Source organism: Ambystoma mexicanum, chromosome 1q, assembly GCF_040938575.1.
Source record: "Ambystoma mexicanum isolate Mex_15411 chromosome 1q, UKY_AmexF1_1, whole genome shotgun sequence".
NCBI lineage: Eukaryota > Metazoa > Chordata > Amphibia > Caudata > Ambystomatidae > Ambystoma > Ambystoma mexicanum.
In genome coordinates this window covers 46,788,224-46,806,747 of record NC_090922.1, presented here as the reverse complement: position 1 = coordinate 46,806,747, position 18,524 = coordinate 46,788,224, and the positions used below count along the sequence as shown (strand labels likewise).

Below are 18,524 nucleotides of genomic sequence, written 5' to 3'. Positions count from 1 at the left end.
TGCCTCGTCCATCTGGATTTTTAGGTCCAGTAGGACTGACTCTGTTCCGTGCCTTGGCTTAAAGCCAGATTGTCTGAGGCCCAGGAGGTTGTTGTCTTCCAGGTGCTTCTGAATTTGCAGGTAGGCCACTCTAAGATCTTTAGGATGTAGGGGACGGTGGTGATTGGCCTGTAGTTGGTTGGGTTATTGGGGTCTAGATTGTTTTTTTTTTTTTTTTTTTTTAGTAGTGGCATGACCCAGGCATCCTTAAGGCTGCTGAGGACTGAGGTTGATTTGAAGAATGCGTTGATAAGGGCTGTTATGAAAGGGGCCAGATTGTTGGCGCATTCCTGGATGATGGGAGCTGGGCATGAGTCCCCTTGGCATCTGGAGGGTTTGAGGCCCTTGATGATGCTTTCTACTTCTTTAGTGGATACTGGGGAGAAGGAAAAAGGAGGGCAGGTGGGTGTTTTGGGGGATGGTGGATGGTTTGTTTTTTTGGATAGATTAAGCTTTTTCTGTTCGATTTTGGATTGTAACATGGTGATTTTGTCTGCCAGGGCTTTTTGGATCCTCACACCAGTCTGCATCTTTCACGCAGGTTTCTGCCAGTGTAGGGGGGGATTTGAGTTCCCTGAGGATGTTGAAGAGTTCTTTTGTTTTGGATTTGGCGCTCTCAATTCTGCTGTCGTAGGTCTCTTTTTTGGCCTCGAGGATGGCAATTTTGTAGGTGGTGGCTGCTATCGAGAGTTGTGTTTTGTTGGTTTGGTGTTTTTCTCCAGGTGGATTCTGCAGCTCGTTTGGAGTGTGAACCATTTGTTCATGTGGGCTGCTGGTTTGGCTTTGGTGAGTTTGACGGGAGCAATGATATCTATTGCTGATTCTAGCGTTTTATTGTAGAGGTCAGCAAGTTTCTCTGCATCTAGATTGGCGTAGTTTGCCCTGGTAAGGATGTTGTCTATAAGTGGGCGGAGGTTTTGCAAGGTGATGTTGCGGTTATTCCTGGTGAGGGTTTGCGGGATGATGTTGGTGGGAGTCTTTGGTTGTGACTTCCCTTGGATGGAGAAGGAGATGGCGTGGTAGTCAGACCATGCAATTTGCTTGTTTTTAAGGATGGCCGTGGAGCAATTGAGATCCGCTAACCAGTCCAGGGTTCTACCTTTGTTGTGGGTAGGGGCTGTGATTCTGAGCTTGAACCCTAGTTGGGAGGTGGTGTTTTCCAAGGAGAGCGCAATGGCATCATTTGGATCGCCGAGACAGAGTTTGAGGTCGCCTAGTAGGATGATTTGGGATCCCGTTTTGGTATTGGTGGTCAGGAGGTCAGATATCTCTTCCTCAAATGTGGCAATGGGGCCTGGGGGTCTGTAGAGTAGGTGTAACAGTACAGTTTGTGTATCAGAGAGTTGAAGCTTGGCTGACAGAAGTTCTGCAGACCGGAAGCTGGACGGTGGGGTTAGTCTAAGGCCAAGGAATGTTTTGGCAATGAAGGCTACTCCTCCTTTACGCGTGTGTGCTTGCGTGCGTGCGTGTTACCAACAATCCTGCCATATATTAAGGCTATGGGACGTCAACCAAGTCACAGGATGGCTAATGCACCCTATCTTGTGGCACCATGTCCACATGTCTGCAACAGCCTTGGAAATGTGATTGTGTCCTATTAAACAGTCATTCAGATCCACTCCAAGAACACAAAACACATTTGTGAATACTGTTCAATAATTTATATTGATAGGACATGTTGTTTTGAATAAATGTGAATGGTGAGTTGCTGATGCACGATGTAATTAGGATAGATTACCTTATTGATGGGTGTGAATGAGTTGTGTTACCACCACTGTATTTTATAGTTGTGATTTTACCTGAATTAAAAATTGTTGCTTTTCTTTGATTCCTTCATGATTTATTTCATAAATAATTTAGTATCTTATATAAACAATTGTTGATACTTTTTAAATAAAATGTCCTCTGGATTCCCCCTTCAGCTCAAGTATACGTTATAATTGTCTGTTCCAGAGAGTGGGGATTTTCTGCTCTTGAGCAGAATACACATTTCTTAGAAGCACTGCTATGATTTTTGATTATATCTGCATTTTTCAAATGAGCGGCTGTATTGACCGTGCCAACATGTGTTGAACATTTCAGCAGAGAGCTAAAATACTGAACAAGAATAGTGTCTCAACTCTTCGCTCCATTCCTCGAGGCTGGTGCGATACACAGTATTGGAAAATCTGAGAAGAACAAGTTACTTTCTTACCTGGTAACGTTCTTTCGATGGGATGGTCCGACGACGTATTCCATATCTATGACAGTAATCACCACAGCTGTGCTGCTTCGGAAACTTTTTCGGCGTCTGCGTCCTGCGTCGATGACGTCGATGCGCCGCCGTCGAGGACCTCCTCCGACGTCCGACGTCATCCGATGTGATAAGTAGGACGCACGACGCCAGTAGCCTCAGTTGTAGTTTTTTCCCCCAGAACGTGTGACAATAGTCAACTGCCAGTCCGACACAAAGCCTTGCGGAACGTAAGCTGCAAACGCAACAGAAATTCTGCAGCGGGGAAGGCAGGGCGGGAGCGATATGGAATACGTCGTCGGACCATCCCATCGAAAGAACGTTACCAGGTAAGAAAGTAACTTGTTCTTCGAGGGGATTGGGTCCTCCGACGTATTCCATATCTATGACAGACTCCCAAAGCAGTACCAAATCAAGGAGGAGGGAAAGAATTTAGAAACAAAATTTAGAATAGCCAATCAAATAGCAGAGCAAAGGACCGCCTTGCCAAAGGCCAGATCCTGCCCTCTGATGGAATCGAGGGAATAATGCCGCACAAATGTATGCACTGAAGCCCAGGTGGCAGCATCACAGATGTTGCGAATAGGAACACCCCTCTGCAGGGCAGTAGATGCAGCCAAGCCCCTGGTAGAATGGGCCCGCAAGCCAGCCGGAGGGTCCTTGCCCGCCAAGCGGTAACACTCCGAGATGGCCAAAATAATCCAGCGGGACAAAGTCTGTTTCGTCACAGCTTGCCCCAAGCGCTTACCAGCGTAACCAATAAAGAGTTGATCGTCCACTCTGACCCGGGACATGCGAGAAACATAAAAGCTCAAAGCTCTCCTAGGATCAAGCCTATGGAGCCTCTCCTCTTCCTTACCAGGATGCGGAGGAGGATAGAATGCCGGAAGAACAATCTTCTGGGCCAAATGAAATTCCGTCACTACCTTCGGAAGAAAAGAAGGACGAACTCGAAGGACAACCCTGTCCTTGTGAAATACAGTGAAGGGTGGCTTAACAGAAAGTGCCTGTAACTCACTCACTCTGCGAGCGGAAGTAACCGCAACTAAAAACACAGTTTTCAAAGTCAACAGCCTCAAAGGGCAAGAATGTAACGGCTCAAACGGAGCACCCATAAGAAACCTAAGAACAAGGTTCAAATCCCAACCGGGCAACAGGAAAGGCGACGGAGGGAACACATTAGTGAGCCCTTTCAGAAACTGTGAAATTAAAGGGATTTTAAAGTAAGAACATTCTTCAGATGAGCGCTTAAAGATGGACAGCGCCGCCAGGTAACCCTTAACGGTACCCACTTGCAAGCCCCTGTGGGCCAAAGAAAGCAAAAAGGACAGAACCATGGGGATGTCACATGCAAAAGGATCCACATACTGAACTCTGCACCAGTCGCAGAACTTACGCCAACGGCAACGGTACAGAGACTTAGTTGCGGGCCTTCGGGCCGAAAGCAACACCTCCATCACGTCTTCAGGGAGGTCCCAATCCTTATACCTCAACCTTTCAGAAGCCAAGCGTGAAGGTTGAGGGATCCGACCTCTGGATGGAGAACCTGACCCCCCTCCCGTGAGAGCAGATCGTCTCGGTAGGGAAGACGACGTGGAGGGCAGATGGACAAGTCGAGAAGGTCCGGGTACCACGTCCTCCGAGCCCACGCCGGAGCAATGAGGATCATCCGGGAACCGAACTTCCGTAACCTCCGCAGCACTTGCGGGATGACGGGGACCGGAGGAAACGCGTACAGCAGCGGGAACGACCACTCCACCACGAACGCGTCTCCTAAGGCTCCTTTTGGAGGAAATTCCCGCGAGCAAAACCTTTCGCACTTCCGGTTGACACTGGAGGCAAAGAGATCCACTTGAGGGGTCCCCCAAAGGGCGAAGATCTCCAGGAGAATCTCCTGAGCCAACTCCCACTCGTGAGAGATCGTGCACTGCCTGCTCAGAGCGTCCGCCGTCACGTTCTCGACTCCGGCCAGATGAACTGCCGAGATCGAAACTTCCTGCTGGATGGCCCAGAACTCGAGCTGCATCGCCTCCCTGCACAGAGGAAGTGACCCTGCCCCCCCCTTTTTGTTGAGGTAGTGCATGGCCACTGTGTTGTCCGTCAGGATCAGGACATTCTTCCCTCGCACAGTCGGCAGAAAAGCCCTCAGGGCTAGCCTGACGGCCCTCAGCTCCAACAGATTGATATGGAGTCTGGACTCCGACGGAGACCAACGACCGCTGACCGTCAGCCCGTTGGCATGAGCTCCCCATCCCGTGAGGGATGCATCCGACACGATCGTCACCTCCGGCCAGGGAAGCCAAAACGGAGCCCCCTTCATCAAGTTGCCTTCGACGGCCCACCACAGAAGGTCCCGGGCGACCGAGGGCGGCACCTGAATCGGGTCCGACATCCTGCCGGAGGACTGCGACCATTGCATCTTGAGTGCCCACTGCAAAGATCTCATTCGCAGGCGAGCCTCTGGCACCAGAAGAATGCAGGATGCCATGAGGCCGAGCAACCTCAAGAACTCGAACGCTGGGAGCGTCTGGGCATGCTGAAACTTGCGCACCATCTGCTGAATGTGAAGAGCCCTCACCTGGGGAGGAAAACACTGCCCCAGGGAAGTGTCGAGCACTGCTCCGATGTACTGGAGCCTCTGCGTTGGCGTCAAATGGGACTTCTTTAAATTGAGGGAGAAGCCCAGCCTGTGAAGGGAGTGGCAGGCGACGGACAGATGATCCAGGACCTGCTCGGGAGAGCTCCCCCTGATCAACCAATCGTCCAGGTAGGGGTAGACGTGAATCCCCCCTTGCCTGAGATGCGCTGCCACCACCACCATGAGCTTGGTGAAAACCCTTGGGGCGGAGGTCAAACCGAACGGCAGGACCCGAAACTGAAAGTGCGAGTCGCCAACCGCGAACCTCAGGTACTTCTTGTGCTTGGGATGGATCGGCACATGGAAGTAAGCATCCTTGAGGTCGAGTGACACCAACCAGTCCTGAAGCTGAAGGGCCTGGAGGACTTGAGAGAGAGTAACCATCTTGAACTTGTCCTTCCTGAGGAGTTTGTTCAAACCGCGCAAGTCCATGATGGGTCTCAATCCCCCGTCTTTCTTGGAAATCAAAAAATAAGGGGAATACCATCCCTTGTTCCTCTCCGCTACAGGCACCAGTTCTATGGCGCCTTTCTCCAGCAGGGCTTGAATTTCCTGCGCAAGGAGCGGATCCGGACACTTCAAAGAGAGGTTCCCCGGTGGATTGTCGCGAGGCCTGTGCCGAAAGGGAAGACAGTAGCCGTGGGTTATGATCTCCAGAACCCACACATCCGAAGTAATGGCACGCCACTCTACAAGATGCTGCGCCAGCCTTCCCCCAACCGGCGAACCATGGGACAAGGCCTCATGACTGAGTAGGAGCGGCTGCGGCGTTACCTGAGGGCAAAGAGGCAACTGCCCGAGCGGCCTTGGCACCACGGGTACCCTGTCGTCCACCTCTGGTACCCCTGCGTTGGCCCCTTTGACTGCCAGCTCCTCTCGCTCTACCAAAGGACGAGTAATAGCGAAAGGAGCCACCCCTCCACTGCTGTCCCCTAGGACGAAAAGGCGGAGGTTGGCGAACTGCAGCGCCCAACGACTTCGCTGCAGCTTTTGAGGTCTGCAACCTCTCAAGGCTCTCGTCAGCCTTGCTGCCAAAAAGATGTTCACCATCAAAGGGCATGTTGAGGAGCCGGGACTGCACATCAGGAGCAAACCCCGACTTCCGCAACCACGCAAACCTGCGTATCACGGTGCTCGCCGCCATGGACCTACTGACGCATTCAGCTAAGTCCAAACCCGACTGAACGGACTCACACATGGCATCCTTACCATCCTGGACCAAAGCAAGGAAACCATCCCGTTCGTCCCCTTCGGGAATATGTTCAGCCGCTAACGCAACACAGTTCCACAGAGTGTGCGTGAAACGTGACAAGGCACAAATGGAGTTGGCCGCCTGAAGCGCCATACCACCAGAAGAAAACACCTTCTTCGCCCAGCCATCAAAACGTTTGTCGTCCCTATCAGGAGGGATGGTAGGGTACGACGCCTGCTTTGCCGGGGCCGTGGCCGCCTGCACCACCAAACTTTCCGGAGTGGGGTGCCTGGTCAAGTAGCAGGGGTCGCCACTGGCTGGACGGTATTTCCGCGACAAGGATCTGCCCACTGCCGGGAGACTCTCCGGAGCAGTCCAAGCCGCCGCCACCCTACGCTGTAAAGCCATATGGAATGGCAGAACCGGGTCAGATGGGGGACCAACATCAAGGATGTCCGTCAGATCATCCTGCACAAACTCCCCTGGGGGAGCAGACCATCCCAGATACTCAGACACCCTAGCCATAAGGCGCCGGTATGAGGAATCGGCATGGGAGCCAGGCTCAGGCCGACCAAATTCCACCTCCGGAGAGGTGTCCAGACCACTAGCATCATGCAGCGACTGCCTCAATTCGTCAAATTGACTATGGCCCGAGACAATGTCATCCGGCACCTGACCAGGAACCAGGCCAACCGAATCCTCATCCGCCTCCGAAATATAATCCAAGTGGTGGAAAGGCACCTGAGAGTGCCTGCTCTTAGCCAGAGCCTTCCTAGGGGGTACACCCGAGACACGGGGCACCTCCGACACGAAAGGCGTCGATGGCGTCGAGCGAATCGGCGCCGCCGTCGAGAAAGCCGGCAACGGCGCCGAGAGGATCGGCGTCGACGTCGAGGAAATCGGCGTCGACGTCAGATGCAGCGCCTCCAATATCGGCGGCGTCGACACAGCCCTCGAAGCCGGAGCCCCGAGCGTGTCCCTCGACGACCTGAACGTCGACGGCTTCGACGACTTCCTCGGAGCCGGAGCTTCGAGAAAGCCTGTCGACGCCCTCGACGCCTCAGACGTCGATGTCTTCCTCGAAGACATCACAGGTGCACACGGTCTCGATCGCGTCGAGGACCGGGACCTGGAACGGGTACGGCGAGAACGAGCCTCCTTGTCCGAACGGGACCTCTCCCGTGACTCGTGCCGACCACTCTTGCGAGCGGCGTCTCTCGACCTCACACGGCCGACCCCACTCGGGGGCGCGGACGGTTGAGTACCCTGCGACTCAAGAATCGCCAACATTTTCTTCCCGAAGGAAGCCCATTCCTCCGGCGTCGCACGGCTGGTGGGATAACCGACGTGCCGGGCAGAGTCCTCGGAAGAGGACCTGGAAGGCGACCGGGGACGGCGCTTCCGAGAACGCCTCGAAGAGGCAGAGGAGTGGCGAGACCGACTCCTAGAAGAAGACCGACGAGACCTCCGACGATGACGCGGAGAGTCACCCCTCGAATCATCCGTCGAAAGCCCCGCCGACTTCGACTTCCGGGGCTTGGACACCCGACCTACCGACAATTTCTTCTTACGTTCGCGTAAGGCCTTGGAAGTGAGCGACAGGCAGTCGACACAGTCATCCGTGTCGTGGGCCTCCCCGAGGCACCAGAGGCAGGCGTCGTGCGAGTCAGTCACCGACATCTTGGACCCACACACCCCGCACTTCTTGAAGCCCGGACGCGGGGTTGAAGACGAAGTGGAAGACATCGCTGCGAAGGAATATTCACAAACGAACAGGCTCGAAGAACCAGAAAGAACAGAACTCCAAAGAGTCGAGGCTAGAACCGAGAAACACGAAGCAACACGTTCGCGGAAAAAACGGAACTGAGGCTACTGGCGTCGTGCGTCCTACTTATCACATCGGATGACGTCGGACGTCGGAGGAGGTCCTCGACGGCGGCGCATCGACGTCATCGACGCAGGACGCAGACGCCGAAAAAGTTTCCGAAGCAGCACAGCTGTGGTGATTACTGTCATAGATATGGAATACGTCGGAGGACCCAATCCCCTCGAAGAGTGGATTGTTGTGGTGGACATCAAGCCATCATATTTCTGATCTTGTGATTTTCATGATTTCTCCTTCACTAGGGTTTGAAATTGAAATTCGATGAGCAGGAGCTAAAACCAGCTCCTGGGTGGGTATCTGGCATCACTGCAGAGAAACCAGGAGATACCAGATATGGCCTTTTAGTTTGTGTCCATTTTGTAGGAACCATTTTATTTACATCTATATTAGATGTGTTCAAATTCTTCTTTATTAACATTCTCAAATACTCAGTTAATGTCACATTTACTTGTTTGGAAGGCCCCAGCTTGCCCTAGGAACCAAAAGTAGCTCCTGGTAGCTGTTGGTTTCAAGCTAACCAGGCTCTACTATGCTAGAAGCAGGAGCTAAATACTTCCCAGATCCCCTTAATTTCGAACCCTGCTCCCCCATGTATGGCTAGTGGGCGAAACTGTCAAAAACATCCTACATTTTTAAAGGCACTACCTGCATTTTACATATCCTGATTCACGTGTAGGATAAGCAATTCAAACAGGCAACGCGTGCGAGACAAACCAGTCCCTTTCAGGTAAGCCTTAAATGAGACAGTGTGCCAACCCTATGAGCCCTTCAGAGTCTATGGCAGATCAGGAAAAGCAGCTGAGCGGGTAAATAATCCTACTACATAAATCAACGTTTAGCCTGTTTCTAATACTGTCGATAGCTCAGTGAGTTAATGCTTCTGCTGCAGGAACATGCATTTAAGATGCAGAACAGACAACAGGTTTAAATTCCACACACCAGCAGGACTGGTAAATGTTCAATGTTTCAGAACTCATGTCTCTTCAGGACTGCTATACTTTTAACAGCATACACTGCAGATAAAGAATTTGCATTTAAGAAAGTGCAGCACATGCACAGACCTCTACAATTTCCAGCGTGTATCCCAAAAATGTTGCACATATTTAAGACCTACCTCCATTTTCAAGCTGTTTTGTTTCTAATGTTTTCGAAAGTGAACTTTTTGCAAGCATTGGATGAATAACGGGTACTTTCTACTCCCTTGCGAAGGAGAATACCAATTTGTACTCTTGTTTTTGTATTTACTCTTAAAAAATAGGGAGTAAAACACTCCCACATCAAATACACTCCCACATCAAATTTTCAATATGGGTCACAGTCTCGCCATTTACTCTTGGGAGGAATAACCATGAGACGTAGCACTGCTCTCCATTAGTGCTACAAAAAGGCTGCCACAAACCAGTGGACCCCACACAGTAAGCTGCACAAGGAGAACCACACAGAAAAAACAGGGTCCGTGGTGTGCCATGGCCCCACAGTAGCTTGTGGTGCCCCATGTGGCACCAGAGTGTCTCCGAAGTGGCCCAAGATGAGGAATTACGAGGGTTTGTCAGGTAAATTGGGTAGGGACATATTACACTTGCTAGGCTCAGACACATCTTCTCATACATTTCCACAACGTCTTTACCCCAGATTACAAAGCATTAATAACCAGAAACTCTTGATACCTAACCCAACATTACCCACCTAACCACATACCTTTTCCTTTGGAGAGACGAGGTGTACATCCAAGATGTCGCCGGTCATCAGCCCAGTCATTATATTTGTAGGATGGTGTTGGTAGTGGAGTTTCATCATTATAGCGATTCTTTACAGACCTGGAACTATAGAAACAAACCTAAAAAATACAGTAAGTGATGTATTGTTTCATTTATTTTACAGCTGCTTCTAGGGTGAGCCATAGACCCAAATCACCCAGCATTTGATTGACTTCCCACTCACCCCAACTAGCGAAGGGAAAATACAGACCACTACACAAAGCCCAAACAACTTTTGCAAGGGATGTCAGTATCCACAGACCCAATTTTACACTGGGACAGTGAATGAGAAAAACGAATGGAGGTACAGCGGCTACAGATCTGAAGTCTCTGGAGGGGGTAGGGAGAGTGGGGAAGAATTGCAGGATAAAACTCTTGAAGACGTCTTGGTTGACATTAAATGCTGACAAAGATACAAGAAATTCTGCTTACCCTTCACGGTCCCTTCGCTCACTGTCACGCACAGAAGAGCCTCTATGGCTGCGATCAGATTCTCTGTTAGAAGGAGTTGGCGATGGAGACTCCCACTGGGAGCGCCTTGAGCTCCCATAGCCACTGTCATCCTCTTCCCAGCTGGAACGTGAGGGTGAATCTAAACGATTAAAAATAAAAACTGTTTAATGCGAAAAATCCCAAGACATCTTGATGGTCAGATAAGTTAGGGAGACATGAATATATTTCTAGTGTGGGATACATATCCAAACGGTTCCAGACTGAGTTGCACACTTACGGTTTGGCAATGAGCCAATACCTTGATAAACATTCCATGCAGACCAACATTAGCGGCGAGAAAACAGAACAGCAGTCTTGCAGCAACCAATCTACTTCACCATAGCACCCTAATGCCAGAACCTCCTGAACAGCCTACAGCACTGCATTTATTCTCTGTCACAGTTCAACTGTCTCCAATAACCCCAGATCCCAAAATAAAATGACCTCAAATTTCATAATGGGCCTCAAATCCTTACTATACCATCAATTTCAAGCCCCTACCCCACACTCTTGGTCGTACCATCTCACACCACTTTAACACTGCTGCCACACCCACAAAACAACTTGTTAATCCTTGGCTATGCCTCCATTAGGAAAGATTTTTATTTGCACCTTCCTCCTCACCCTTTCGCTCCCCACAGATTTCATGGTTCCTTTTGCTCGTTTTGAACCCTCTCCTGACTTTCTGGAGGCCAGGAAAGCCGCCTGCTTTACTTCCGTTGCCCGTTTTGCTCATTCTTATGGGGGAAACCAACTAGTCGCCAGGACGGTCAGTACTGGGAGGAGTTTTATGGATTCTTGAATTTTTACAATTCCACACACCACCTTACAGTGAAGTGCAGATAGGACACTTGGTATCCCAATAACTTTTCATATAATGGTTTTTACTTATTTTCTTTGGCCATATTGTTCTTTGGCCTTCTTAGGTCAAGAACAGCCTTCTATTCAATTAAATCAAAGTTTATTCGGATAAAGAGAATCCATAAACCACAGCACAAATATAACAGTACATATTATCAAGCAAAATGTATAAAAACAGATTAAAATGTGAGCGGTGACAATAAAACCATTAAAAGGTATTTCCCTTCTGTTCCGTGACTAAGAATTCCAAATACCCCCATGCAATAGCAATTGAATCAACATGTAATAAAAAAATAAATAAATCGAAGCAGGTCGACATTGACATATCTACAAATCCACCATTAGCTTTGCTATAGACATCATCGCCCCTCTCCAAAAGAAAAAATCCCAAAATACCAAACACACCAATACCTGGTTCTCAGCAGAACTAAAAGATCAAAAAATGCAAAGCCCTAAACATATGGCAAAGCTCTCCCAGCGCCTCCTCACTATCTTCATACAAATCACTGGCCACCCAATACAAAAAAAGCCATCATATCAGCAAAACCTGCATCCTACAATGAAAGAATCTCTAACGCCACCTCAGAATCCAAAGAGCTCTTCGCCATCTTCAAGGAATTATCTACAACAGCCACCAACTTTCAAGAGATTGTCAAGGACCAAGCCTGGTGTAACACCATACAGTCCGCCCTCCTAAATAAAATTTAACTCCTCCAAGCAAATATCCTAGTACATCACAAAAATCTCACTCAGCACATCTCATCAGTATCCCACACTGAAACAGTGACTGAGAACAAAAAGACCAATCACATTACACCATTCAAATTTAGATACGTCTCTGAAATAGAGGTATTTGATATTGTTAACAGAATAAAACCTTCCAATTGTAAAGGTGACGCCTGCCCCGCTAAACTAGTCAAAGACTTCGTAGAAACAATCGCACCATTTCTTAAAACCTTCAACAATGCATCATTCAACACCAACTCAGTCCCAACCAGCCTAAAAGAAGCTTGGGTGCGCCCTCTTCTCATAAAACCCACCCTAGATCCTGAAAACATCAACTATAGACCTATCACGACCGTTCCCTTCCTGCTCAAGATCTTTGATAAAGTGACCTACACACAAATCCAGCAATACTTGGAAGAACATCGCATTTTAGGAAAAAGGCAATCAGGTTTCCGCCCAGGACATGGGACTAGATCTTAAAATCCAACTCAATGACATCATGCACAAAGGGAAACCAGCACTCCTGCTCCCGCTGGACCTATCCGCTGGCTTTGACTTGGTCAACCATGACATTCTAGGCATGCAACTCAAAAATGAAGCTCACTTCTCACCCAAAGCCATCTCTTGGGTCAAATCTTTCCTCTAGGGTCTACTTATGAAAGTCTTTTCCGATTCAGCAAGCGCTACCCCCTCCACTATCCACTGTGACGTCCCACAAGGGTCTTGCACTGCCCCCACCCTATACAACATCTTCACCCTCCCACTGTTCAATGACTTGGACCGTCATCACATAGCTTATACCAACTATGCTGACGATACGCAAGTCCTACTCCCCCTCACAGGGGTCTATGAACAAGATGCTGCAGCATTAACCATGATCTATACAGCTATCCAAACTTGGATGGCAGCCAACGGCCTCTGCTTAAATGGAGACAAAACAGAGCTCCTACTAGTTGGCACCAAAGAAACACTAAACAAACTCCTGCCGCATTACAAATCGTTTAACATCGATAACTCCACCATCACGGTCTCCATTGCAGTAAAAACGCTAGGAGTATACCTTGACTCCACCCTCTCCATGACACGGCAGGTCAATGCCATAGCCGCCTCTGCTGCGCTTACCAGTAAGATAATTAATGCCGTTAAACTCCTCCTTTCCACCAAAAACAGCCTTGCCGTAGCCAGAGCCACAGTAGGCACCAAATTGCACTACTGCAATGCCCTATTCATGGGCACGTCTCCAAAAAAACCTAAAAAAATGCAAGTCACACAAAACAATGCTCGGAGAGCAGCCCTGAGAATCCCAAAAAGGGAGTACATCTCCCAAGCCAGAAAAGAAGCCCACTGGCTACCAATAAAATAACGTATATTATTCAAATCCATGGCCATCACCCACAGATGCCTCTCCGCCAACGGTCCGCCCTATCTCTCTTAAAGATACACTTAATACATCCACCAGACCCACTAGGTCACACCTGACCAACCAGACCCACGTACCCACATTCAAAAGAAGTAAAGCCGGAGGGTCTAGCTTTCAAAACTTACCACCCAAAAACTGGAAGGCACTCCCCACCGCACTAAGGAACGAAAAATCATACCATGCTTTCCGCAGACTACTCAAAACCATGTTCAACTAACCCTCTCCACTCCACCCTCTCTGTCCTATAGTATGTCACAACTGGATGTAAATAAGCACAACTGTATTGCCTCTTCTTTATACCATGTATGCTATGTAACAAGTCAGCTTTCAGCGTCACGATGCCCCCGGGCAGATGTGCGCTATACAAATCCAAATAAATAAAAAAATAAATTAAAATTTATTTTAATTAAAATTATTAATTAAATTTTAAATTTAAATTTTAAATTTAATTTAAAATAAAATTATTAATTAAAATTGCCTTCTCTCAATTAAGGGGCAATGGCCTTCTTTCTGATGTCTTGGTAAAATGGGACATTAGCACCATCGATATTCGCAATGGCGATTGAACGCTTTGCAGAACAGGTTAGAAAGGACCCAGAGATCAGAGGGGTAACGTGGGGAAGCAAGACACAAAATAGCACTATACGCGGACTACGTTATGCTCCACACGAAAGATACCAAAAATACGTTACCGAGAGTCATTGAGAAACTGCAGGTATCTGCCAACGCCTCAGGGTTCACCATAAATTACACGAAGTCCAAAGCCATGAACATAGCAGAAGAGAAAGGGACAATCTTAGACCTAGAGAATACATACCCCCCCCTAATTTGGGAGAAAGGCACACTGGAATACCTAGGAATAAAATTAACAAGGGATATGAGGAACCCGTTTAGAACAAATATAAAACCCTTGTGGAAACAGCTGCAAGAGGAATTACAGAGGTGGGAATCCCAAGAACTGTCTTGGTTTGCAAGAATAGCATTGGTTAAGATGACCATCCTCCCCGCCTACTATACGTGGTAGGATCGGTCTCCACAGATATTTCGCCACGCTTGAGTGGTGAACTACAAAAACAATCTTCTCATACATCCCCCCCTCCCCCAGTCAGGCCGTCGACGGACACAGATCTCTCCAGAGAAGGAGGCGCCATCCTCCATCATGACCCAGGGTCGCTGAACTTGCAGGCCTGGTTCCTGCAGCACTAGAGTTTGGAGGGTACGATATCCTGGCGGACTGCAAGGAGGTGCTTGCAAAGGCCAGGGCATCCTCAACTCTAAAGTGCTACGGACACAAATGGAAGAGGTTCTCTGTTCTCTGTCTGATGCCGTGCACAGAAGATTAACCCTCTGCGAATTACGGCCAGTCAAAGTGCTGCCGTACCTGCTGTCGCTGGCCAAGGCGGGGCTAGCTCATGCTGCCATCAAGATCCATCTTGCAGCGATTTTCCGTTACAGCAGAACTACGGGACGTCATCCCTGTGGTCTCATCGCCTGGTGAAGGAATTTATGAAGGAACTGTTCCGATCGTTCCCGCCGGTGAAGGAGCTTAACGTGGTGCTGACCAGGTTCATGGGGCCGCCATTCGAGCCTCTGCATTCGGCACCGTTGAAATTTCAGTCGTGGAAAACAGCGTTCCTTGTGGCCTTCACCTCCACACGAGTGGGAGATCTCCAAGCCCTATCCTGCAAGCCTCCATACTTGACTTTCCACGAGACGAGGGTAGTGCTGAGGACGCACCCCTCCTTCATGCCCAAGGTGCTGTCGGACTTCCACCTCAACGAGTCCTTGGTGTTGCCAGTTTTCTTCCCGCCGCCTTCGTCGCTGGCCGAGAGGACTTTGCACTCGCGGGATGTAGCTAGAGCGCTGACGTTCTAGGTGGACCACACGAAGAGTTTTCAGAAGACATCACAGCTTTTTGTGAACTTTGGACCTGTGAATCAAGGGAAGGCCCTCTCGAAGGCTTCCATTTCCAGATGTCTCTCCGGCTGCATCATGCACGGTCATCGGTTGGCGAACTGACCGTTGCCCGGCTGTCCGAGAGCCCATTCGACCAGAGCGATCGCTGCTACTACGGCGTTCTTGTCTGGTGTGCCCCTGCTGGACATCTGCAGGGCTGCTACGTGGAGGTCGACGCACACTTTCACGAAATTCTACTGCATAGACCGGGATTCCAGGGGGGAGTCCAGAGTTGGCGAAGCAGAGCTGCACAACCTGTTTGCCTAAAGGTGGGCCTGGTGAGGAGGTAAGAGTTGCTTAATGTTGAGTTTATGTAATGCTTAATGTTGAGCCTTGCCACCTCCCGTGGTTGTGCATGTGTATACTGATATGTATTCTTATATTCATGAGCATGTGAATCGTTGCCAGACCCCATGCTGGAGAAGGAACAAGTTACTTACCTGTAACTGTTCTCCAGCATGGGTCTGGCATGGATTCACATGCAAACCCTCCCTCCTACCCCTCTGTGGCTCTTCACTTGGTCATACTGCCACTTTACGTGCTACCAAATCTGAGGATGGCTGCCAGGGGTGGGGCTTAGGGAGAGGGCAGTCATTGGCTGGGGGCATTATGACCCAGAGACCAGTGATTGGTTACTACTAAGAGACAGATCACAAACAAAACTGATACTGATTTTTTTCTTTACCGAGGATTCCCAGCCGGATGACGGGGAATATTCATGAGCATGTGAATCCATGCCAGATACATGCTGGAGAACAGTTACAGGTAAGTAACTTGTTCCATACACTATGTTGAACATTCTAGTAAAATCACAATTAATACAACATGGATATAATGAAACCTAGTAAGATCAATAAAACAATATAAACATAGGAGGCTTACTTATTGCATTTCATCATATCTCCTCACAACAGGGTGAGTTTAATTCAATTTCCATGATTGCCCTTCTTATAGTCACTTATTTTAAAACATTTCTTCATATTTTGATAATTCTATAAAATTAAAAAATTAGGTATCGCCATTTGGTATTGCCCTCTTCCATACATAAAAGGCTGCGCTAGTGTCAGTTTCTGCCATATAGAAGGTTGACCAAAATTAATCTGATGTGATCATTCTTAAGTCACTTACAAAATTCCTGTAGCCCTTATAGTACCATTCTTGTAACTTCTCACATCCTGTGAGTACATGTCTAATGGAGTCTATCTCCCTACTACAGTGTCTACACCGTCTTTCCTCCTTAGGTATGCCATACAAGGCACCCATGGTTTCCTTACACAGTAATGTATTAAATCTAAGGTGGATTATAAATCTTACTAAATTTCTATTTATGGGCTTTAATAGATAACTTTGGGGTATCGCATGTTTTATTCCTTGGAGTGCATAGATCTCATAGCGTTTCTTTTTTGCAAGGTAAAAGGTTTGCAGACACATCGCATTCAATAGCTTTCTTCTTAAGATGTTCGTGCATAATCTTAATTTCTTCATAGTTTATGGGCAGATTTAAATTGATTTCTAGTAGAGCTTACAACACCTTATTTTCCACAGCGTATCTAGGGACGTGAGCCCTAGTTCACATCTTATGGCTCCTATCAGGGTCGACCTAGATAGACCTAGCAGGGTTTTCCACAATTTCCCCTCTAGTTTCCCTAGGTTTTCCATGTCTCTACCCCCCACGGATTCAAGTGTGTATAGGGCTTCAGGGACAATACACCTTCGATAAACTTCTAGATAACCTTCAATGGAGTGTCCACCTTTGTCATTTTTTCATGACATTACATTTATGGGGTACTTTGGCTTCAACCATCTCATAATAGAAATTTCTGGGAGGTTTGTTTATAATGGGTATCCCTAAATAGGGGTATATATCTAACACCTCAAGGTGTTAACCATCGATCTTCCATTTATAAGGAGTTCTAGGTTTTTTATTTTTAGCTCCCCCAAATATCACCGTAGTTTTATTTATATTGATACTTAGATCATTTTCATTGGAGTACTGATAACACTTCCAACATCTTTTGCAATCCTGCTGGTGTTTTGTCAAATATAATCGTGTGGTATGCGTACATAAGGCCATGTAGTTTAAGTCCTCCTACTTAAGGTGGGAAGTTTCTTATATCAGTAAACCTATCCCATAAGCCTGACACGTACACATTGTACACTATCAGCGAGATGACACAGCCCTACTTAAGGCCCTTATTTGTTTTAATTTCAGAGGAGATCTTTTCACCCTTATCCAATCAAATTACCAAAGAAGTTTCTCCATGCATTTCTCTTAGAAAATAGAAAATCATAGGGCATATATTCCCATCTGCCAGTTTTTCCAGAGGATATCACGATCAACACAATAAAACTTAGGAGTAGTCGATATAGCAAGCATAGAGATTCATATCTTTTACATCCACAGTATCTGACATTATGTGTTTGAGCATCACCAAATTATACAGTGTGCTGTAGTCCTTTCTAAATCATTTGTTGGATCGGTAGAAGGCCATTTTCTTTACTCAATCTGTTTATGCTGCCTACTAAAAGGGAACAAAATATTTTACAGCTACTGTTAATCAGCCAGTAAGCGGTAGTTGGCCGGAATCTTCCCATCTCTCTTTGTGTATTGGGACTACTACCCCCTTACGCCAGCTATTTGGTATATTCCCTTTTTCCCATATATTGGATAGAAAGAGATGTGGAGAAACTGCTAATTTTTTGGGTTGCGTTTAATTACGATGTTAGCTAACCCGTCGGGTCCCAGGGCTCTAGATGCCTTCATTTTATTTATTATTTTAATTATATCTGATACCTCATGTGGGAATATCTGTTTTCTATTTACCCAACTCTTGCTATATTCCAATTCTTTCCTATTTTCTATATAAAAATGTTTGGAGATGTGTTCCCCCCCCCATCCCCCTCCCCTGCCCACCCCCTTCCCCAAGTATTTTGTCCTACATCGTTAATATCTCTATTTGTATCTTCCAACAAATATTGACAGTAGAGGTACCAACATTTCTTGGAATCATGTGTTTTGCAAAGCACACAGAATCTTCCAGTTCGCATTATTAACATTGTATTTATGTGTTTTAGTCCATTTTTATACCTGGTCTTTATGTCTTATTTTCAGTATTTCTGCTTCCTTTAATTCATGATTCCCTTTAATGTTTATTTCATCTTTCACCCAATTTTTCCTCTCCGCAATTTGACTATCATATTTATTTAAATGTGGTTTCACAGTTATGTTTAATACTCAGTCTGCAGTTTTCCCTTAAAATCATACCCAACAGGTCTCCAATTATCTTTTGGCCGTTCAATGCTATCTCCTGTCCTTCAAGAGGGA

At 47.6% G+C, this 18,524-nt stretch overlaps 1 protein-coding gene across 1 annotated transcript in view; it reads right to left on the bottom strand.

The window, feature by feature from the left end:
- Positions 1-18,524, bottom strand: part of DHX38 (DEAH-box helicase 38) — a 2,105,687-nt gene that overhangs the window by 1,697,516 nt on the left and 389,647 nt on the right. Inside the window, exons 5-6 of the mRNA XM_069635507.1 lie at positions 10,177-10,336; positions 9,686-9,810 (exon numbers count right to left, since the gene is read on the bottom strand). Of these exons, the coding sequence (XP_069491608.1) occupies positions 9,686-9,810; positions 10,177-10,336 (285 nt within the window). The remainder of the gene's footprint in view (positions 1-9,685; positions 9,811-10,176; positions 10,337-18,524) is intronic.